General features: G+C 35.2%; 1 protein-coding gene across 3 annotated transcripts; it reads right to left on the bottom strand.

Annotated features, from left to right (window-relative positions):
- Positions 1-345: 345 nt before the first annotated feature.
- LOC128261195 (ATP-binding cassette sub-family G member 1) lies at positions 346-12,278 on the bottom strand. Of its 3 annotated transcripts, none has more exons than XM_052994753.1 (11): positions 12,063-12,278; positions 5,252-5,504; positions 4,015-4,304; positions 3,439-3,584; positions 3,102-3,340; positions 2,001-2,308; positions 1,768-1,936; positions 1,604-1,704; positions 1,122-1,277; positions 850-1,058; positions 346-786 (listed from the first exon to the last, which is right to left on the bottom strand). In XM_052994753.1, the coding sequence occupies exons 2-11, from the start codon at positions 5,340-5,342 to the stop codon at positions 648-650; spliced, it is 1,848 nt and encodes a 615-aa protein (XP_052850713.1). In that variant the 5' UTR covers positions 5,343-5,504; positions 12,063-12,278; the 3' UTR covers positions 346-647. The 3 variants fall into 3 exon arrangements, with proteins under 3 accessions (XP_052850713.1, XP_052850711.1, XP_052850712.1); XM_052994751.1 differs by having other exon boundaries at positions 12,033-12,278; XM_052994752.1 differs by having other exon boundaries at positions 11,982-12,278.
- Positions 12,279-18,983: the final 6,705 nt, after the last annotated feature.

The raw sequence follows: 18,983 nt of genomic DNA on the forward strand, positions 1-18,983 counted from the left end.
ATAGGAGTAAGTAGAAATCCCTAGTGCGTTTTAAAAATTTTAACTGTTTTTTAAACGATATTTTATAAGTTTTACAAAGTTATACTCAAAATAAATTAAATAAAGACCAAAAGCGGAAACAAATATCGGCAGATTATAAAGGCCTAGGAATTACAAAAAAAAAATGTTAGCCCTGATCCATCAAAAAATAAAAAAGATTTTATTATTATTTTATATAAAATATGCAGTAATAATGGCATCCAAGCAATTTAAAAAGTTTAAATTTAATCGTTATTTATTATTGACAACCCCTTGCCTTCAACCTTTTTATTTATTTTTAGTGCTCAGTTTAAAAACAGCTCTAACTATTTTATTTAAACATCTTTTTTATTTAGTTTGTTCATACAGGTCTCGCTTAAAAATAGGTTAACTAGACAATTAATTACACGTATATAAATGTTTGTTATCCATACATAAACTGTATAAAAACTATGATTCGCTATGCTTAGAGGTTGCCGCAACAGTTGGCATTGGCATTGCAATGGTTCGTTGCATTTGTTAAAGTATCACACGCCGATATAAAAAGGTTGGGTTTACTTGCAACTAAGCGATAAGTAACATAAAATCACATTCGATTCAAATTAAGCCGAATACTAAAAGCCCCCATTTCAAGTGCTCTTCATCTTGTGCTTCAACGTAAAGTAGGCCAGGACCTTGAAGATCGCTATTTGGGTCAGGATCATCATGATGTTGTGGCCAAAATCGCCGCCCTCCATTCCAAATTGTCGTAGCACAGTAACGGCGTTTCTGTAACAAATAAAAAAAATGGTTTATAATTTTATTATTTAATACTTCCTAAGTACAACTCACTTGAAGTGGCAATAAAACTCCGTCGGCGGGCAGATCAACTGTCCCCGCTGATTTCCATATAGCGAGATTACCATGTTTTCCAGTGCATAACGCAATGGCGATATATAGGCCATAAATCGCATGGCCGCCGGAATGTGATTCAGCAGGATGAGAAAGCCGGAGAACATCAGCATACAAGATGTCGAAATAGCGCCCACAAAAGTACCATTCTGAATGGGAGGTTTATGATGAAAATGGGTACAAATACTTCGATGCTAAATATATTTTCTTACCACCGGATTTAAGATGGTGCCCAGGAATACGCCCAGACCATCCGCACAAATAGTAACCACCACTGCACTCAACAGGTATTTCACAAATCGTTCCATTTCAATGGGCTGGTCCGTCATCAGATATCCTATTGTTATATAAACGGTCGAGAAGATAATCTACAAAAAAAATAAATTTAGAAGAGTTTAAATAATTGTCTTTATCATATAACATTAAAAAATAATAATAACAAATACTTATAAAGGTGTCTAAATGTATGCAATGAAAACTAGAACGTGGGTATTCGAAACGAGTTCATCAGACTTTGGACGTTATACAATAAATAGTAGCATACTTTTAGGCACATTTATAAGTAATTTTAAAACGCTAGTAATTTCTGTGGTCCCCGTGATAAATATATTTTATTTCATATACCAATTTTAAAGATATATTTTTTATTCCTAACTATCTATTTTTGTTTTCTTAAGGTATAATATAGACTCACATGAACTGGAGTGGAAGTGATAACAGTGGCAATGTAATAAGTTCGGAGTTTGTACCAATTATTGAACGTTTCCTTCCTGATGATCTGAATTTCAGAGGGATCTGCAAGACATAGTCCATTACAGAGTTAACCATAAAATAATGCAGTCTTCATCTTTTACTTACATCTCAAAATGGCCGGCATAATGGTGGTGTACCAGAGATATACGCAGTGGATCATGATCATGCCAACATTGGATATTTGTTTGGTGGCATTGCTACCCGAATCGCCAAAGAACAGACCGATTAAAACGGAGCAGATTACGTGAATGGCCAGTTTCAGATAGGTTACTGTCTAAAAAGTAAATATAGATATTTAGTTAATATTTTAAAGGGTATAATAGTTCTATATAACTTACCCAATCCCTGAAAAATTGCAGGTGACAGCGACCGATGAGCAGCCAGAGGCGCATATATTCCGTGGGCGGAAACGTGTGCCTGGTCAGATCCTTCGATGAGGCCATGTTCTGGATTTCGATCTTCTGGACCTGCACCTGAACCTGCCCAGGTGACTGAGATTCGTTGAACTTGGCCACCTGTGTTTCACTGGGCGGATCGGCAGCCTCTCCCTGCATCAGTTGCTGATCGTATCGCCAGCGGGTGTCCTTGGCGGCTTCTGCCAACGTCTCGGTCTGATCCCCGTAATCGCCATTCGCGCATTCCAGCACTGAAATAATTAACACCTTTAATCACACGCCTCATCCCTTTACTTTCCATTTATCAAAAAAATCGAATTTTTGATGAAGAAGACGCAGTTATATAATTATATTAAATGATACATTCGAAAAAAAAATTTAAATGCTAGTAATTAAATGAGTTTCAATAGCTTTATTTGCTTTAAAAAAAATTTGTATTAAAGTAGGTTAATAAAATGAGCTGTTTCCATTACCAAATTGTAGAATTAAAATTTACCCGTTCCAAAAACATTCAATATTTAAAACTACAATTTTGTACTCTTGCTAACTGAATATTGCCTAAAAACCTTTTTAAGGTTTTTTTTCTATGTTTTGGTTATTGAATAAAAAAAAAGTGTAAAACGAGCTTTAAATTTAAATGATCGTAATTAAATTAATTAAAAAATTTGAATAGTAAAAACTTATAAATGAAACCCAAACTTGAAATTTCACATGGAAAAGAAAAATATTTAGATAAAGTTAAAGCACTTTTCATATTTTAAACAACTAAATCCCGGCATGGATAAAAATCGAAGTGAAGAATATTTAAATGAGTATAAAGAACCTACATTTACTATGTTTTTTTTTGGTTTATCAGTAAGGTAATAAGAAATGTATGCTGATGAGGGCTTTACCAGATCGTATCGTATAAACACTGATTGTAGAAAGGGCAACATAATGAGCCAATTAACAGGTAGGCTTAAATGAGTAATCATGGCTAATGAAGCGAAGGGAAAGGGACAAGGGAAAGGGAAAAGGGAGGGGAGTTGGCTACCATCTACTCACGGAAGTCGGCGGGATTGTGGTAGGGCGGGCACTCCAGGCCCACGTTGCTAAGAAACATGACCGTGTTCTGGGGCGTGCCCTGGTAGGTGCATCGACCCGCGCTCAGCACGTAGATCAGGTTGAAGAGATTGTAGATGTTGGTCGACGGCTGGTGAATTGTGCACACAATGGTGCGGCCCTCGTTTGCCAAACCGCGCAGCAGCTGGATGGTGTCGACGGAGGAGGAACTGTCCAGACCACTGTTTAAGATCAGAATTAAAGAGGTTCAAGGTTGGCTTATGTTCAGTTCGATTGGGCTACGCCAACTGGTTTCGAGGACAATGGTCCTCTCACTCACGTTGTGGGCTCGTCTAAAAATAACACCGCTGGATTGTCTATCAGCTCCAATGCGATGGACAGGCGCTTCTTCTGGCCGCCACTCAGGTTCGAGCACTTCGTCTGCCGCGCCTTGGTCAGCTTCAGCGAGTTCAGCAAGTAGTCGATCTGTAAATCACATGTCAATTAGTATTTCTCCCTTCATTAGGCATTAAAAAAATCTTAAAAAACTATTTTTTTGGATTTATATATATGTAAATAAACGAAAAACTATTTTTTATTTATATTATTCTCAACGTCTGATTTATAAAAATTACAGCTAACGATTGTTTCAGATTTATATATACACAAATATCAATCACATTCTTATAAAATTCAAATATTTTATTAGATAGTATGTAGAAAGGAGAAAAATATTTTTTTAACTATCTGTTTACAAAATATTTTTTTTTTGTTAGGTCCAAATTTTGTGTCTAAGTTATAATACCAATCCATTATGATGGGTTTCGTATGTTTTCTTGTAATTTTAAATTATTTCAATTTTGTATTTTTGCTAAAAAAATTAGCTTTTTTCTCAGTGTTTTTCTTGTTTACTTACTAGAGTTCGTTTTTCCTCTAGACTGACGCATTTGTTGGATATTTTAAGTGTTGCCGCCATCAGCATCGTTTCCTCGACGGTGAAGTAGGGAAAGAAGTGATCGTCCTGCATAATGTAACCGCACAACTTGCGGGCCTTCCCGATCTCTATCTTCCCGCTGACACCGGTTTTGGTCAGACCCGTGAGGATGTTCATTAGACTAGATTTACCGGCCCCCGAGGGACCCATTATCGCGGTCAATTCGCCCGACTTAAATGTTCCTGTAATACCCTTTAGCACCGATTTCTTTTCTGTGAATTGACAAGAAATGGGCAAATAACATAATTAGTATTGAGATTTTATTAAAGTGTAATAAATGTATTCTCATTTAGATTATAGTTAACGAAAAATAAATTTGTTAACCTCGCTTTAAATTGGTTACATTATATAAAGCCAGATTAGATTAATAACTATTGGCTTAAAGCGAATAACTGTAGTTTAAAAATGCAAATATAATATATTATCTTGTTAATTAGTATGTAGTTTTGCCTTTTCTTGTTAAATTGAATTAAATTGTTAATTATAATTTCTCAAAGTCACTTGAGTACAAGTTCATTTGGTGTTGTGTGCCTAATGATCCTTAGTCAGTTTCATTTTTAGGTTGCTACCCCAAGTGAGTTTCGCAACCTTTTCACCTATTTCAATTATTTCACAAGTGCGGAGCAATTAAGCTGCGTACAATAAGGTTATCAGGTTAGGAGCCTTGAAAAAAAATCCCTCATTTAATGTTGCTCACGTCATAAAACAATATTATTATACATTTTGGATGGGTCAGTCTAAAAAAAAATGATTACTTGTACCAAGCGCAATCTTTTAAACCGCTCCATTTGCGATAACTGTTTGCTCTATTGACTTTAGATTATCAAGGAGTAACACCTGCGGTCCGGGATCTTTACTTCCGGCACACTTTCAATGCTAATAGAGATAGTCAATTTGCACTTGAGACCAATGGAAGGCAGTCGGGAAAAAACGTGCTACTCCGATATTGACAGCAATAATATATAAATATTTACTTAATTTATTAACATTGAATTTACCTTAAGTACTTCTTTAATTTTGTTGAAATGTATAAATTAAATTTGCAATATAAAGGCAATATAAAGATGTAATTTTGAGATTCATTTTCTGTTTGATTTGTCCCAACTGATTTCTAGACATATATATTTTCCTAGTGATAAAATTAGTTTAATAGTCTTACCTTGCATCTTGGGTACATTGACCTGGTAGACGAGATCTTCGAAATGTATGTCGATGCCGTAGACATTCTTCAGTAATTTGCTGCTATCCATTTTGTGTGTGTTCTCGTATTATTCCGGCGTAATGTTTACAAACGTTCTCGCTGATTTATTTTGGATGCTTATCGAAATTAATTAGCTTTGACTACTGCTTGCTTTGCGCATTATTTACTCGTATCAAATTCGGAGAGCACTTTTAAATTGTTTTCGAAATGGCTGTGTGAAACAACAGTATTTATAATGGATTACAAACCATCTGGCAATGGTTTCGGATTGCAATTTGTGTGTGGCTCGGAGGGGGAATCAAAAAAACAAAATTATATCACTGAGCACTGGCTATAATGCAATGCCTGAAAGCCCTTACAGTGGCAATTAGAGCGCGTCTTGAACTGGAGTGACCTCAAAGTTCGTGAACTGTCGAAACCGAAACCGAAACCGAAAAGCGTTACAAGTTTTGTTTTCTGTTACTGTTTTAAATTTTTTTATTTTTATTGTCTGTGTTTATTTTTTCATTTTTAATCACTGTTTTTAATTTTTGTGGTTTTTGTTCACTGGTTTTTATTTTCTGCTTTTGCTTTATGTGGTTTATACTTTACATTTACTGATTTATATTTTCTGCTGTATTTTTATAAGTTTTATTTTCTTCTGCTTTTAATTTTCTTTGAGGAAAACTAAAAGGGAAAAGTGTTAAATTACGATTTTGTCAAAATGCCGCTCTGCGCATGCGCCCCCGTCGGCAGACAGCTGATAACTGCGGAAGAAGTGGCCGCCGACTAAAACGTTGGGGCCTCTGCCGCCGATTCTGCTCGCGTCGACGCCGACGCCGAGCAGAGCAGCGGCTAAAAGCAAAATACTAAAGAAAAAAAAAAACAAATATATAAAAATTATAATCAGGCAGAGCTAAGCACATTCCCATATCAAATACACAACGCGGCAATGCAAAATGCGAACTGGAAGTCAACAATCGAGCCGGCAAAGTGGCGTTAAATTTCAAGTTTAAGTCAGGCGATTGTCGCCTTTTACTCAATTTAATTTTGATTTTTTTTTTGGGCCGCACAGAACAACAATTTACGACTCAAGCGCATTAACAAATCTCTCACACCTGCGCAACACGAACAATTATGAATAATAAAAATTAGAAAACAACGGCCTTGCCCAAAACCAGAACATCCAACACAAATGTGTGTACACAAAAAATCCAACTTAAAATTTATGTGCGAAATACCATTCTTGTGATTTGTTCGAAATTCAGTTGTAAACAAAACGTGTGAAAATTTGGTACAATTATAGTTTAGTACATATACCCTACACTCAGGTTGCTTAATTTTTAAGGAAACTATATTTTATAGTTCAACAATAGCAAACAATATTTTAATAATGTTGTTTGTCGAATTTTGATTTGCATGAAATATATTCTAAGGAATTTTTTTTTCACAACCACAAGAATGTGTCATAAAATCGTTTTCACATCTAAACGAAAATTCCAGATTTAACTAAAAACTCTACCTCGCACTTCCCCACTTGCTAGTTTCAAAGAACTTCCGCAAATTATTCAATTATTCATGGAACACGTAGTTTAGTTATAGGGAAAACACCCCCTACGTGACTTTCAGTTTCTTTAATGATGTAGCTATTACAGCCTGTAATGATCTCGGGAAATGTGCTTGGGGAAACTTGCTAAATATAAAACTTGCCCTACAAGTGAATTTAAGGAACGGCTTATATATTAGTATGCAAATAGTGTAAAGTTGGATTAAATTATTATTTTCTAGGAATTGATTTCCCTTGAAATACTAATTTCTGCGCTGACTCATTGAAGATCTGTAAGTAATATGCCCGATTTTTGTAGGTCAGGTGATCGAGTTTACTGCAAAGAGCATAAAGAACAACAGTTGTTAGAGATCGCGAGCTCCATAATTTAAGCTTTCGGCAATTTCAACACCGCCAAAGAGTAGCAACCGAAAATTACGAAACATATAATTACCGAATTACATCCAAGTAGAAAAACCGTTGAAAATTGTAAAACAAAGAGAACGTTGCGGCGGTCAGTTCTTAGAACAACAACTTGTTTGACGACAAGTTCAGAAAAAGTGAAAATGAATAGAGTTGAAGAGGTGTAAAAGAGAAGGAGCAATGCAAATACAGTGACCGCTCAAAAAAGACACCTTATAGTTAATAAACAAGTTTTTATTTAAGGGCTTTAAAGAAATGTTAAATAATTATATGGTACGTATTACACATCATTCGTTTATACACTTACTAAAATTTAATATTGCCTAATTAAGCAAGTTCCTCAAGTTTTATACGTATTGTTCTGCACTCTAAACTTTATAAACAATTATTCTAAAACTGCCATGAATTAAAACCAAGCTGATTACAACTGCATAATTTTTGTATTTGAGCAAAAACCTTCACAAACTTAATAACGCCATAAAACTAAGGGCTTCTAGTTTCGAAATGACCACTGTAATTGCCGGCTGTCTTTGTGTTTTTTTTTCTCATTTTGCGAATCTTGTGCAATGAAATTCCCTCTTTGAATGGACAGCAAAAGTCCGATTCAAATCGGGGACGAGTTTGGGGCTTTAGAATTATATTACGTGACCGTTGATTTAATGACTTAAGATTTTTGTACGCCACTTGGCTGCACACAAAAACCTTCGCAGCGTAAACAAAAGTGATGAAAACAATACGCACGGAAGCAGTAAATAAATATTTTATATACTAGTAGGTACATATAAAATTGAGGTTATCATTATGATACACCACTTAAAGCCGGCAGCTGTCCGCGGCTCCCATGGTTATCTATTTGCTTCGAAAACAATGTCAATTAAAGCGGTGCTACCTTCGCCGTCGAAGCCTCTGACCCGCAGGTTCGATAAAATTACAAATGCAGCCGACTATCGGACCAAGCGGCAAACGGCAAGCGGCAAACGGCAATAACAAATAATAACAATAAATGTATTAACAACGACACATATGTCTTGGGAAGGCAAACACTTGTGCCGAGAACTCTGTGGAATGCCACTTGCTATCAATTAAAATAAATTGTAATAACATTGCCTTTGACTTTTCCATATTTGAATTGAGTCATTCGGGGCGAATCTGCCCATATTCTGCATTATGTATTTGTATTTGGTTTAACACAATCTTTTTAATAACATTCGTTTTAAAAAATACCCTGCGGTTTTAAAGTTACAAACGCCTCAGAATGGGAATTTGAATTAACAAACAGCTTAAAACTCCCATTTAAAATAAAATAAATTTGGCAATAATTTTCCTAAGTTTACAAAACAATATGTGTTTTTAAAAATTAAATTGTAACATGATGATGGGGTATAGGAACAATATAATAAAAAAACGAAATTGTCTTTAAAATACTTTAATAACGAATTTGAACTTTACGGCTCAAAGCCTTAAATATCTAAATCTAAAATTTATTATAAAAACTATATTGCAAAATTGTAAGCTTGTCAATGAATTAAGATCAAAGTTATAATTTTTCGGACAGTAACAGACATCAAATATTTGTTTTATACAGTCTCATATATCCGTTGATAAAATATAATCCTTCCTGCTAACTTATTGATGCGCAGAACTTTTAATCTATTTACGAGCATGACTCATCCGCTGTTACTCCCACTATGTAGAACTATTTCCAGCCATAAATTGTGCGATTTAATCTACCACCGTTTGTGTTCCGGGTGTTGGGAAAAACAGATGCCAGGCATAATACGTTCTAATCTTGGTCTTGCATAAACAAAACAAATCGCATAAACAAACCGGCAAGTGCTGAAAAGAGAAGTACTAGTACTTCGTCAATCAATCGCTTGTGGGATCGGATCGGAAAAGTTCCTGTACCCGTTGCACGAATATATCCGATCACTATTGCGGCATTCTCGGACTCGTAATACTAAATAACATAAATAATCGCATAAGCTAAGCTGATGCTATAACCGTCTACTACTGTTATGTCTGCTATCAACCCTTTGTGATTTACCAGTGGAGATTCACATTCAATTAGCCGCTATTGCGCTTGCATAATCGCCATATGCAAATATAGTGGCTCATTCATGCACCGATCTTGACACGACGTTTACACTAAGAAGAGGCTTGAGGCATTGGCAATTATCGGCTGTCAAAACTTCAGGAAAGGTGTCAAGTTTCCGTCGGTTCTGTCAGCAGATTTAGTAATACCTTTTGAAAGCTTGCAAAACTTTCTGAAGTGTGGACAATGAACCCGAACCCTGTAGCAATAATGCTATAAGTAGCATTATTATTGAGCTACTGCATTCGGTTTTTTCTTACAACTTTAACAAGGTCTTATGTAAATCAAAATCTTGTCCGTTTATTCTTTACTTTATACAAAAGCCACTTCTTCTATTTAAAATGATGAACAAGCTATAAATTATTAGTGGCCTTTTCAATACTTGTATTTTTTATATATTATTAAGTAATGTTAAATTTACAGTTTATTAAAGACTTTTCAATGTCTAGATCTTTAAAGTAAAACAATCTTTAAAAATCTTTACCATCTAGGAAAATTACATTGAAAATTTGATGTCTGTACCGACAACAAAATCAAATCAGAATTTTTAAGTAAGATAGCGACTTAATTGGCATTGTTTTCATAAAATATAATATTAAAAATAAAAACCCGAAAATAAGCTAGGATCGACCTTCATTGTTTATGAACAAACAAAAGGGAAGGAGTTTTTCTATCGTCTAGACTTTCCCAAAGGGAATGCGCAAAAAATTCAACTGCCCCACATAGATAAAGCTTTTGGAAAAACAGACTTTTATTTCCTCGAGGAGATAGCAGCTACTGAATGCTACAGTGTGTGCTAGACAACGGAGGAATACAATTGCGAGACACTGAGTGACGCTCATTCATACTTTTAAAATCCACAAATAGAATTTTCCTGAAGATACCGAACCACTTGCCGTTTATTCTCTCACCCGTATTATATATGTATAATATATATAGGCAAAACAGCCGATAGATATAACGAATAAAGTGGAGACAAGGTTAGACGAAATCAAATTATGCTTTGGGCTACATTGCTGGCTCGTGATCATCTATTCCACTGATTAGAGGAATCCGAATTCAAGGCCGACCGGGCTGGAAAACCGAGACTCAGATTGGACTTTATTGGATCGGATCGCATTCAGTGCATCCATGTGGTTTGCTTTTTAATTGAAATGGATTCCCATTTCCTTGGTGCACTTGTTGTGGGACCGATAAGTCGTTTGTTTGCCCTAATAGATGATAAGGAGGGTCAGGCTTTTGCACAGCCGCACCCTCACGCCCCCAGACGCACACTCATATAAATGTTTTATGTGTCATCTGCACTGGGAGAAAGATATATAATCGTGTCTTTTTTTTCCTTTAATTTAAAATCCCAAATCATTTGGGAGAGTTAAAGAAGAAATCCTGAAAGCAATTGTTTTATATAAAACATTTGAAAAAGTTAAAAAAGAAATGCTTAGGTAATTGTTTTATAAGCTATTTTTTTAAATATAAAGAAATCTGTGTAAGAATCCCATTATGTCTCTCCATAGTTCTATATGGATTTTAGATGTTTCTTACTTTAATCATAAAATTTAAATTATTAAACTAGACTGCTTCATATTTTTGGAAACAAAAAACCCCATATATTTATTTTTGAACAGCTAGCCATATTAACTAAATTATTCAATTACAAATTCCCTACATCAGGATCACTTTTCGGTGATATTTCTTTCTCTGCACGTGAAATGACTGACTTTGTTTGCACTTGTGTTTAGTTTGGGGCGCGAACTTGAAGCCCCATGCAAATGGGTGGGTATTGCATTACAAATTGTACTTTTCCACACACCACTCACCACACACCACCCACTGAATGGAGCCTGCTTTGGGCCACATTCTGCGGCGGTGACAATGGTATCGTGGTGTCCGCGAGGGTGGGGCTATCTTGGCATTGGCTCTAGGCTCTGGACATTTTCCGTCCATGTCGGGTGATATCATCATCACAATTTGGCAGGGCATAATCGCTGACTAATAAAATGCAAATAAATACTCCAGTTTATTTGATCAAGACGCCCGAGGAGACGAGGAACCGCGAAACAAGTCCAAACATTCGGTCGTTAAAACACCGCACACACACACATACACACACACACACACACACACACACACACACAAACACACACACACACACACAGGGCGTATGCTTGATGGGTGGCAATGGCAGTGGCCGCATTGCGTAGCCGAGATGGATGCCCCGGTGAAAGATGTTCCGAAATTTTTCCTCTCACACCAAACACACCGAAATAATCTCGCAGTGAACTTTGATCTTCGAAGAATCGACCGAATATAAATTGTTATGCCTCACTTTGTTTATGTGTGTCTACGCTCTATTTTCTGTATGATTTCATTACAATAAGAATAATACCCAGAATGCGAGGCGAAGGCCCCTGAAAAAAAGCGGAGCAGAGAACCGGGTAACGTGCCAAAAATTAAATACAATGGGAAATGGAACACAGCTGGACATTAAAGCAGCAATTCCCCATCAAAGTTCAATAAGGTTTGCATTTTCGGTCTCGACTTTTGTGGCATAAATTTGAATGGATGAGAGATACCAGTTTTTCATTCCATTTGCGTGCGATTTTTTGATTTGCTCGCATATTTTTTGATTCTTTATTTTCCTGACTCACACGAATTGCATTTGATTTGTAAGGAATATTAAATCTTGCGATCACAAGTACTTTTCTATTGTATTCTCCAAAAACACACACCAAAAACACACACACCAGTGGCATTTAATAGTTGCCGGGAAAAAATGAAAATTTATTTATAATTTCTGGGTATATGCAAGACTTTGGATTTGTAGCACGCGCGTAGAAGAACCGACTATCTATATATATATATATAGAAAGAAATATATATATATATGCTTCTTTGCTCGGACGTGGGCAAAACGCTTCCGAATCGCTCGAATTGCGACGCGAGACTGAGGCGACTTTCAGACAGCGACTGGCTAAGTACAACGCAGGCCGTTCGAATAGTTTATTTTCTAAAGCGTTTGCCGGCGTCACCGCAGAAATACGGTATTGGATTCGATTGAAGAGCGACGGGAGGGATGGCGGGATGGATGGGTTGTCTGCTGCTCTTAGGGCCCACTGTACCAAATGTTATTAATAAAAGCAGTCTCTCGCAGCGTCTTCAAGCGCAGGCCCCATTGTTTATGCTATCCGGCGTGATTTGTGTGGCGAATTAAAAATTGATTCTCAGTATTGTCCGCGATTGGGACAATGTGCAAAATGCATATCACATTTTTTTCGTTTTTTAAATACGCTGCTGGAGGGTATTATGCTTTTGATTGGATGCTCATAGTCCAAAAAATTTATACAAAACTCTTTTGGATCATGTAAAATAATGTGTATTATATTAAAGCAAATCAATTAACTTGAATTGTATTTTTTACAATTTTAAAACTACAATTTAAACCTTGTCTGTAACAAAATTCATATCGATTTGCATATTCCACAAGTCATAAAAATGCAACCTGCCAAATCTATTTGATAGCTAAAATTTATTTAGGTATATTGGTATTCGGCATTGTTGTTTTTCACTAATCACACTCAATCATTTTTCTGTTTACTGATGATTATATAATCACTGATAATATGACATTTAAGGTTACCCGTCTGTGATAAAAGGGAGATAGTCGTTGTTTTGACATTTAAATAGAAAAAGCATACGGAAACAGATTGAATTTGAATATTTATTGTGTTGTTGTGCGGATTATCGCTTTCGAACCCTTTCTGTTTTTATAGAAGTATAGTGAAACGAGTAAAGTCCACATTCCTGATGATTCCTACGCGTTTATAGTTTGATAACTGGAAAAAGTGCTTACGCATGCTGAGAAAGGGATTGAGTTCTTTATAGAATACTAAAGCAACATTCTCGTTATAAATTATTCAAAGCCCTAAGGTGTAGGTGATAAATGGAACAAATCATCCATATACATATTATTTCACACCTTTAAGATTCAACGGTTTGTCAGTCGTAATGGATTAATAATAGACTATTATAATTGATTGTGAATATTTCAAAAGCTTTCAACGGGAATTCCACTTTTGCGGCTTTAAACATTACTGGGATTAAACGTTTTCGCTCAATAGATGTCATTATTCATGAAGGGTATCCCACATGTCATATGTCGTATGTAAGTCCGGCCCCTTCGATTACCCTTTTAATTAGACGGTCTTATCGTGCTGAAAATGTTACATATCCAGGTCCATCATGATATACGACCCTATATTTGTAGAGCCCGCCCAGGGGAATACAGTTATTTGCACTTCAATAATAATGGAACGTAATAGGGACAGATACTCGTGCTTGTTGATTGTTATCGGTATGTTATATTATAGTATATACCTGTATACAGTGAGTTTCACCCTTGTAAGACCCTTTGTAATCCACCTTTTGAAAGTGTGCACAAATGATTGATTGATCCAGATTGGCTGCACGTGCATTCTAATCAATCGTTAAATGAAAGCACATTTAATTATAAACATTTGTTGAACTATTTCAACTCAAAATCGGTTTAACTTAGTATATTTTCCCGTGATGCACTATTAGATTAATATTGAGCTGCTGTCTGTAATATTTGTGTTCCTGCAAATTGATAACGTTATCGACGTCAATTTTTGCCTGAGCCAACAAAAACCTAATTAAATGCTTTATAAGTACATTCGAATAGGCAATTGCAGTAAGGAAAATAGCTAATAAAAATATTATTGAGTTATTTTCTGTTAGGGATGTTTACATTTTCCCTTTAATGATTTTCAAGTTAAAAAATGGTTAACTAAAATCAAACACTTCTCAAGTGATTAATTGTACTTGTACTTAAAACGTAATAATTTGCAAACCGTAATCGATTAGGAATCTCAATCGCTTTGCACAGATAGTATTTTCAATTAATTGTTAACCCATAAATATTATTATGACACATTAGAATGAGAGCCCGCTGTTCTGATTACCATTTTGATTGATGGGCGAAGTTCTGTTTGTTATTTGTTCATTGCAATACTCAATCTGGTAACTAATTCGTTATAGTTCTAACTTTCATATGCATAATAATGACCACTTTTTTTTGGGGCATAAAAACCAGTTTTCTATTGACGGCAAACAAAAACTTGAAAGTCTGTTTGGAGTCTAGACTTTATATATACATGCTGAGTCTTTCTTTTTTTGTATAATTATATAGTGTTTATAGTTTTTCTTATCAACCAAAGGCAACCACAAATCGGCGTCGACGGCGAAGTCGGCTTCTCTGTCAGCAGCAATTTCCCTGCGTGCTTTGATCCGACATGCGATCGTGATCGCGTTTGACATTGACATTGAAATCGAACATCGTACGCTGCGGACGGCGCATACAAAAACGCTACGAATACGACGACAGCAGCAACAGCAACAGCACTAGCAGTAACACAAAAACCAGCAGCAACATCGGAAAGTACAACAGCAATACCAGAAGCAGCAACAAGGGAAACAGTAGCAACAACAGCAAAAACGAGTAAGGCAGCAAACCCATTCACAACAGCAACACGACCAGCAGCAATATCTGCAAGAGCAACAGCTATGGTAGCGGCAACAGCAGCAATATTAAATACATTTTTAAAAGCAAGCTGACTAGCAACACGAGAAGCTACGACAACAGCAACATTAATATTATTAAGTAAACACCATCAGCAATGTTAGAAGCAGCAACATCAATATTAGAAATACAACCAGCAACATCAGAAGCTACAACAGCAGCAACAGCAATATTATTAGGTAAATTCCACCAGCAACATCAGAAGCCAAAGCAGCAGCAATTTCGGCAAACAAATAATATACAAATTTTGGAAACGACAACAACCGGCTGGCCTTCTTGGCCAACAAAAATTGGAATAAAACAAATATAGTAGCTACGAAATTCAACAGCAATGGCTAAGCATAAAAAGCTAACCGCCAAAAAAAGCTCGTTGGGAATGCCGCTGACCCCGTCAAGATCCCCTCCGATCCCCCCTCCAAATGTCTATTATGGGTCGTATTCATACGACGACGTTTTTGGGAGGCCTTTGGGGCATTGTTAGCGGAATTATGGGCAAGGGGGTGCGACGTGTGCATCGTCACGGTTGACTGAACTCAACGCTCCACTCGCGCACCTTAGATAAATTTCAATGAACTGCATCCTATAAAATCAAACGGTTTAAGGATAGTATTTAATGAATCGAAAGTTACTCACAAGGTTTGACAATAACCTGTTATTATTAACTTAAACGGAAACTGTAATGGTGATCATTAAATGATGAGCTTGCTAAATATGTTGTACTGACTTTTTTGTTTTGTAAAGATTTTAAGAGCCAATTTAGACAAAAAGCTACAAATAAGAAGTTTCTTTTCTCAGTAGCATATATTTAAAATGATCTAATATTTAAAATCAAGTTTTTTTTTTATCATCAAATGCAAGTTACTTGTTTGGTTTTTGAACAAATTAATTATCATCATAAAGTCGTGAATGCTGAATAACAGTTTAAACAACAGAATTCAACCCTTTTTTTTGGGAACTAACGTCGGTAAATGTTTAAAAATGTTTTAAAAAACGTTTGCCTTGGTCAGCAACATTTTCTTTATATAAAATAATATCACAAGTCCTTAATCATAAATTAAATTTAAAACAATAAGCCGATTCCACTTTAAAGCCACTTAGTTTATAAACGCTTTGATTGGTTTAAAGTGTTGAAAACAGCGTTAAAACGTAACTTTATTAATTAAATCAGTCGTTTATTGCATTAGAACCCAGTGTTCATAACAAATTGAATTATCAATGCCTGTGAAACGTCAATCAGGAAACCTAACGTTTGCAAACCCATTTGATAATTATAATTGAAACAGAAGTGTCTAAGAGCCCATAACTCGAGATGTTTTATAGATATGACGTAGACACTTGACATGGACAGCAACTTTGTTGATAACCGGTTTGCGAATTTTAAAAAATTTTGATACGATTGTAATTTAATAACAATTTTTAGTTGACAATTTTTATAATAATTAAATTGGTATTTGATAAGCCAGCCGATTAGTCCCATTTTCATTTATTTATCCAAATCAATTGGAATAAGATCAAATGGAGAATTTGATGAATGCATTTCGTGTATCTGATTGCAATTTTTATTGACTAAATCTAGCTGCAAGTCAGGTATTAAGATCTGACAACTGTTCTAGACGCTCGTGAAGTAATGATTGTAATTTGACTGACTTTCAATATAAGTATAAATTCAATTAAATTTGTATGGCAGTCACGACGATATGCAAATAGCAAGATGGAGCTAATAGTCACAATTTCTGAATGAATTGTATGGCGAGTGCAATCACCTTTATTTTTGCCCACTTCAGATCGATTGTTCAGATCTTCGAAGAATATAATTCAAGCTTGATAGCTCTGACGCCTGCTTTTAACTTAATACTAGCAATCTTAAGCTAATAATTAAAAGCCCACGGGTCAATGCTAAAACTTATTTCATATATTAACCCGTAAAGTTTTTAATTGCGTTCGGTCACTCACGCTTTATTGCCCGGTGTTACTGGGTGGAATCGACTGACTTAATATCAGATATTAAAGAGAGCTACTACGCCTCCGACTTAATTCGATTCACGTGTGGCTACTTTGTCATTGCCAGAAAGTTTAGTCGGGGGATCGAACAAACCCTATCGAAACGTTGTAAATTATAGACAGTGCCGCAATTTAACTACCCGGATATGATAGTAAATTGATAGATGCACACATTCTGTTTGCGGGTATTGATTTCAGGTTTAAAGTTTAATCGTGACTTGGCATTGAAGCTATGATAACAAAATTCCCCAAGAAGAACATAAGTGGGAAATTTTAGTTATTAAAAAATATTTATAACTTTATTTTTATTTAAAAGGCAATATAAAGGCTTTTAAATAAATTTGCAAATTTATATTGGATAAGCTTTATATTTTAAATATAAAATATTCGTTATTTATTTATAGTTTCGATTTCTGTCTTAAAACATTTAATTCTTAAAATTTTAATAAACCATTTTATTTTTCCCATCGCAATATATAACGTTATCTACTGTTCGATTTGGCGAGCAACTAATATGACAGAAACGTGTTTGTGAAAAAGTTGTTATCAAAGTGAGTGATGCTGGGGAAACTGTATTTAATAACAGGCTGCTCTTGAAACATTTGAGGCAAACTCCAGTCAGCTCAAGTACGAGCAAACTAATAAAATTGGCTATAAAAATATCGTTTTTGTGCTTTTATAAATTAATAACGCATTTAAATAAATTTTGTGGTAAATGTAATTTATTTCACAGATTTATTTGATTTAAAATTCAATTATTACTATCTTATTTGGATTTTTGTCATACTTCCTCCATAAATCAATTCAGCCGGAAAACTTAAAAAGTACCAGTAATTAAATGTAACCTCGCTGAGGAACTTAAACTAGTTGAACCATCCGGTTAAACTACAGTTTATAACCCTAATTAAATGCTATATTCCGCTACCAAATAACGGTTTTTAATTTATTACAGTTTAAGCTTAATGAGACATGCAAGCGTTAGCACAGCGTCAGGCTGTGATTATTGTATCAAACTAGTTCTATTTGTAGAGTAAATCAATCACCAACAACAGAAATGTGCACATAATCTGAACCTAATTCAACTGCAGAAATTTTTTTTAATATATTCATACTTGTCCCTTCTGGGTGGTGTGTAATTTTCATGTTAACAAATTGAATGATTGCTAACGTTATTAATGCTTAACGGGTGCTCACCCCTTTAACCGGTTTGAATGCGACTTCAGGCGAAGGGAAGTGCAATAAAAGTTAACGCCTATTTAGGCCCTGGAAGCTGGAAAGTACTCGAAACGTGATCGCATTACTCTATCTAATCTGAACTTGATCTAACCCAATAGACTTTCAGTTGGAATGCGGCTCCACGTGGGAAAGTCATTTGAAATAATTAGCGAGCAAAGACAAACTCGGGCTTTAATGGTGTTATTTTATTTATCTTTGTTTATGGTATGGTTTTTGGCAAGGGAATGATAAATCTTTTTACACAAACAGCGAATTAATGCAGTTTCCACGCATTAGCGGCCACGTTTTTGAAAATTTTAATAACATCACAAGTGCTGAAGTTAGGAAAAAAATTATGGTTTTATTGTTTATGGTTTAAATTGCGTTTTGCTACAATTACGTGTAAAGCTAGCTATATAAATAATTTAAAATTATCTGCAAAATAACCAGTTTAGTTATTTAAAATTGAAAAGATTATTCCTGGTTTTCTTGGCTTATATTACATAGGTTGAAGTATTAAGCTAAATATACTAAGCCCGTAAAATATTATTCGCGGATTGGTTGGGTTCCAAGCTAAAGCTTTTGTGGAAGTAAATGTCAAATTATTGGAAATGTACTGTATATAATGTAGTTTACGTAATAAAATATAGTATAAGTAAAATATAAGTCCTGAAGGACCTTAGGACTTTCTGAGGTTTTCCGGGATTTTGTATGATCCCACCTCTCCCTTCCCAAGTTATACTAAATCTATAGTTTTTAGAACAAACTTACAAACTTGAGTGTATGAAAGCCAAACAAAACATAAAAATATTATGTATGTAAAATTAAAAGAAACGAC

This window comes from Drosophila gunungcola, unplaced genomic scaffold (assembly GCF_025200985.1).
Source record: "Drosophila gunungcola strain Sukarami unplaced genomic scaffold, Dgunungcola_SK_2 000001F, whole genome shotgun sequence".
NCBI classification, from domain to species: Eukaryota; Metazoa; Arthropoda; class Insecta; order Diptera; family Drosophilidae; genus Drosophila; species Drosophila gunungcola.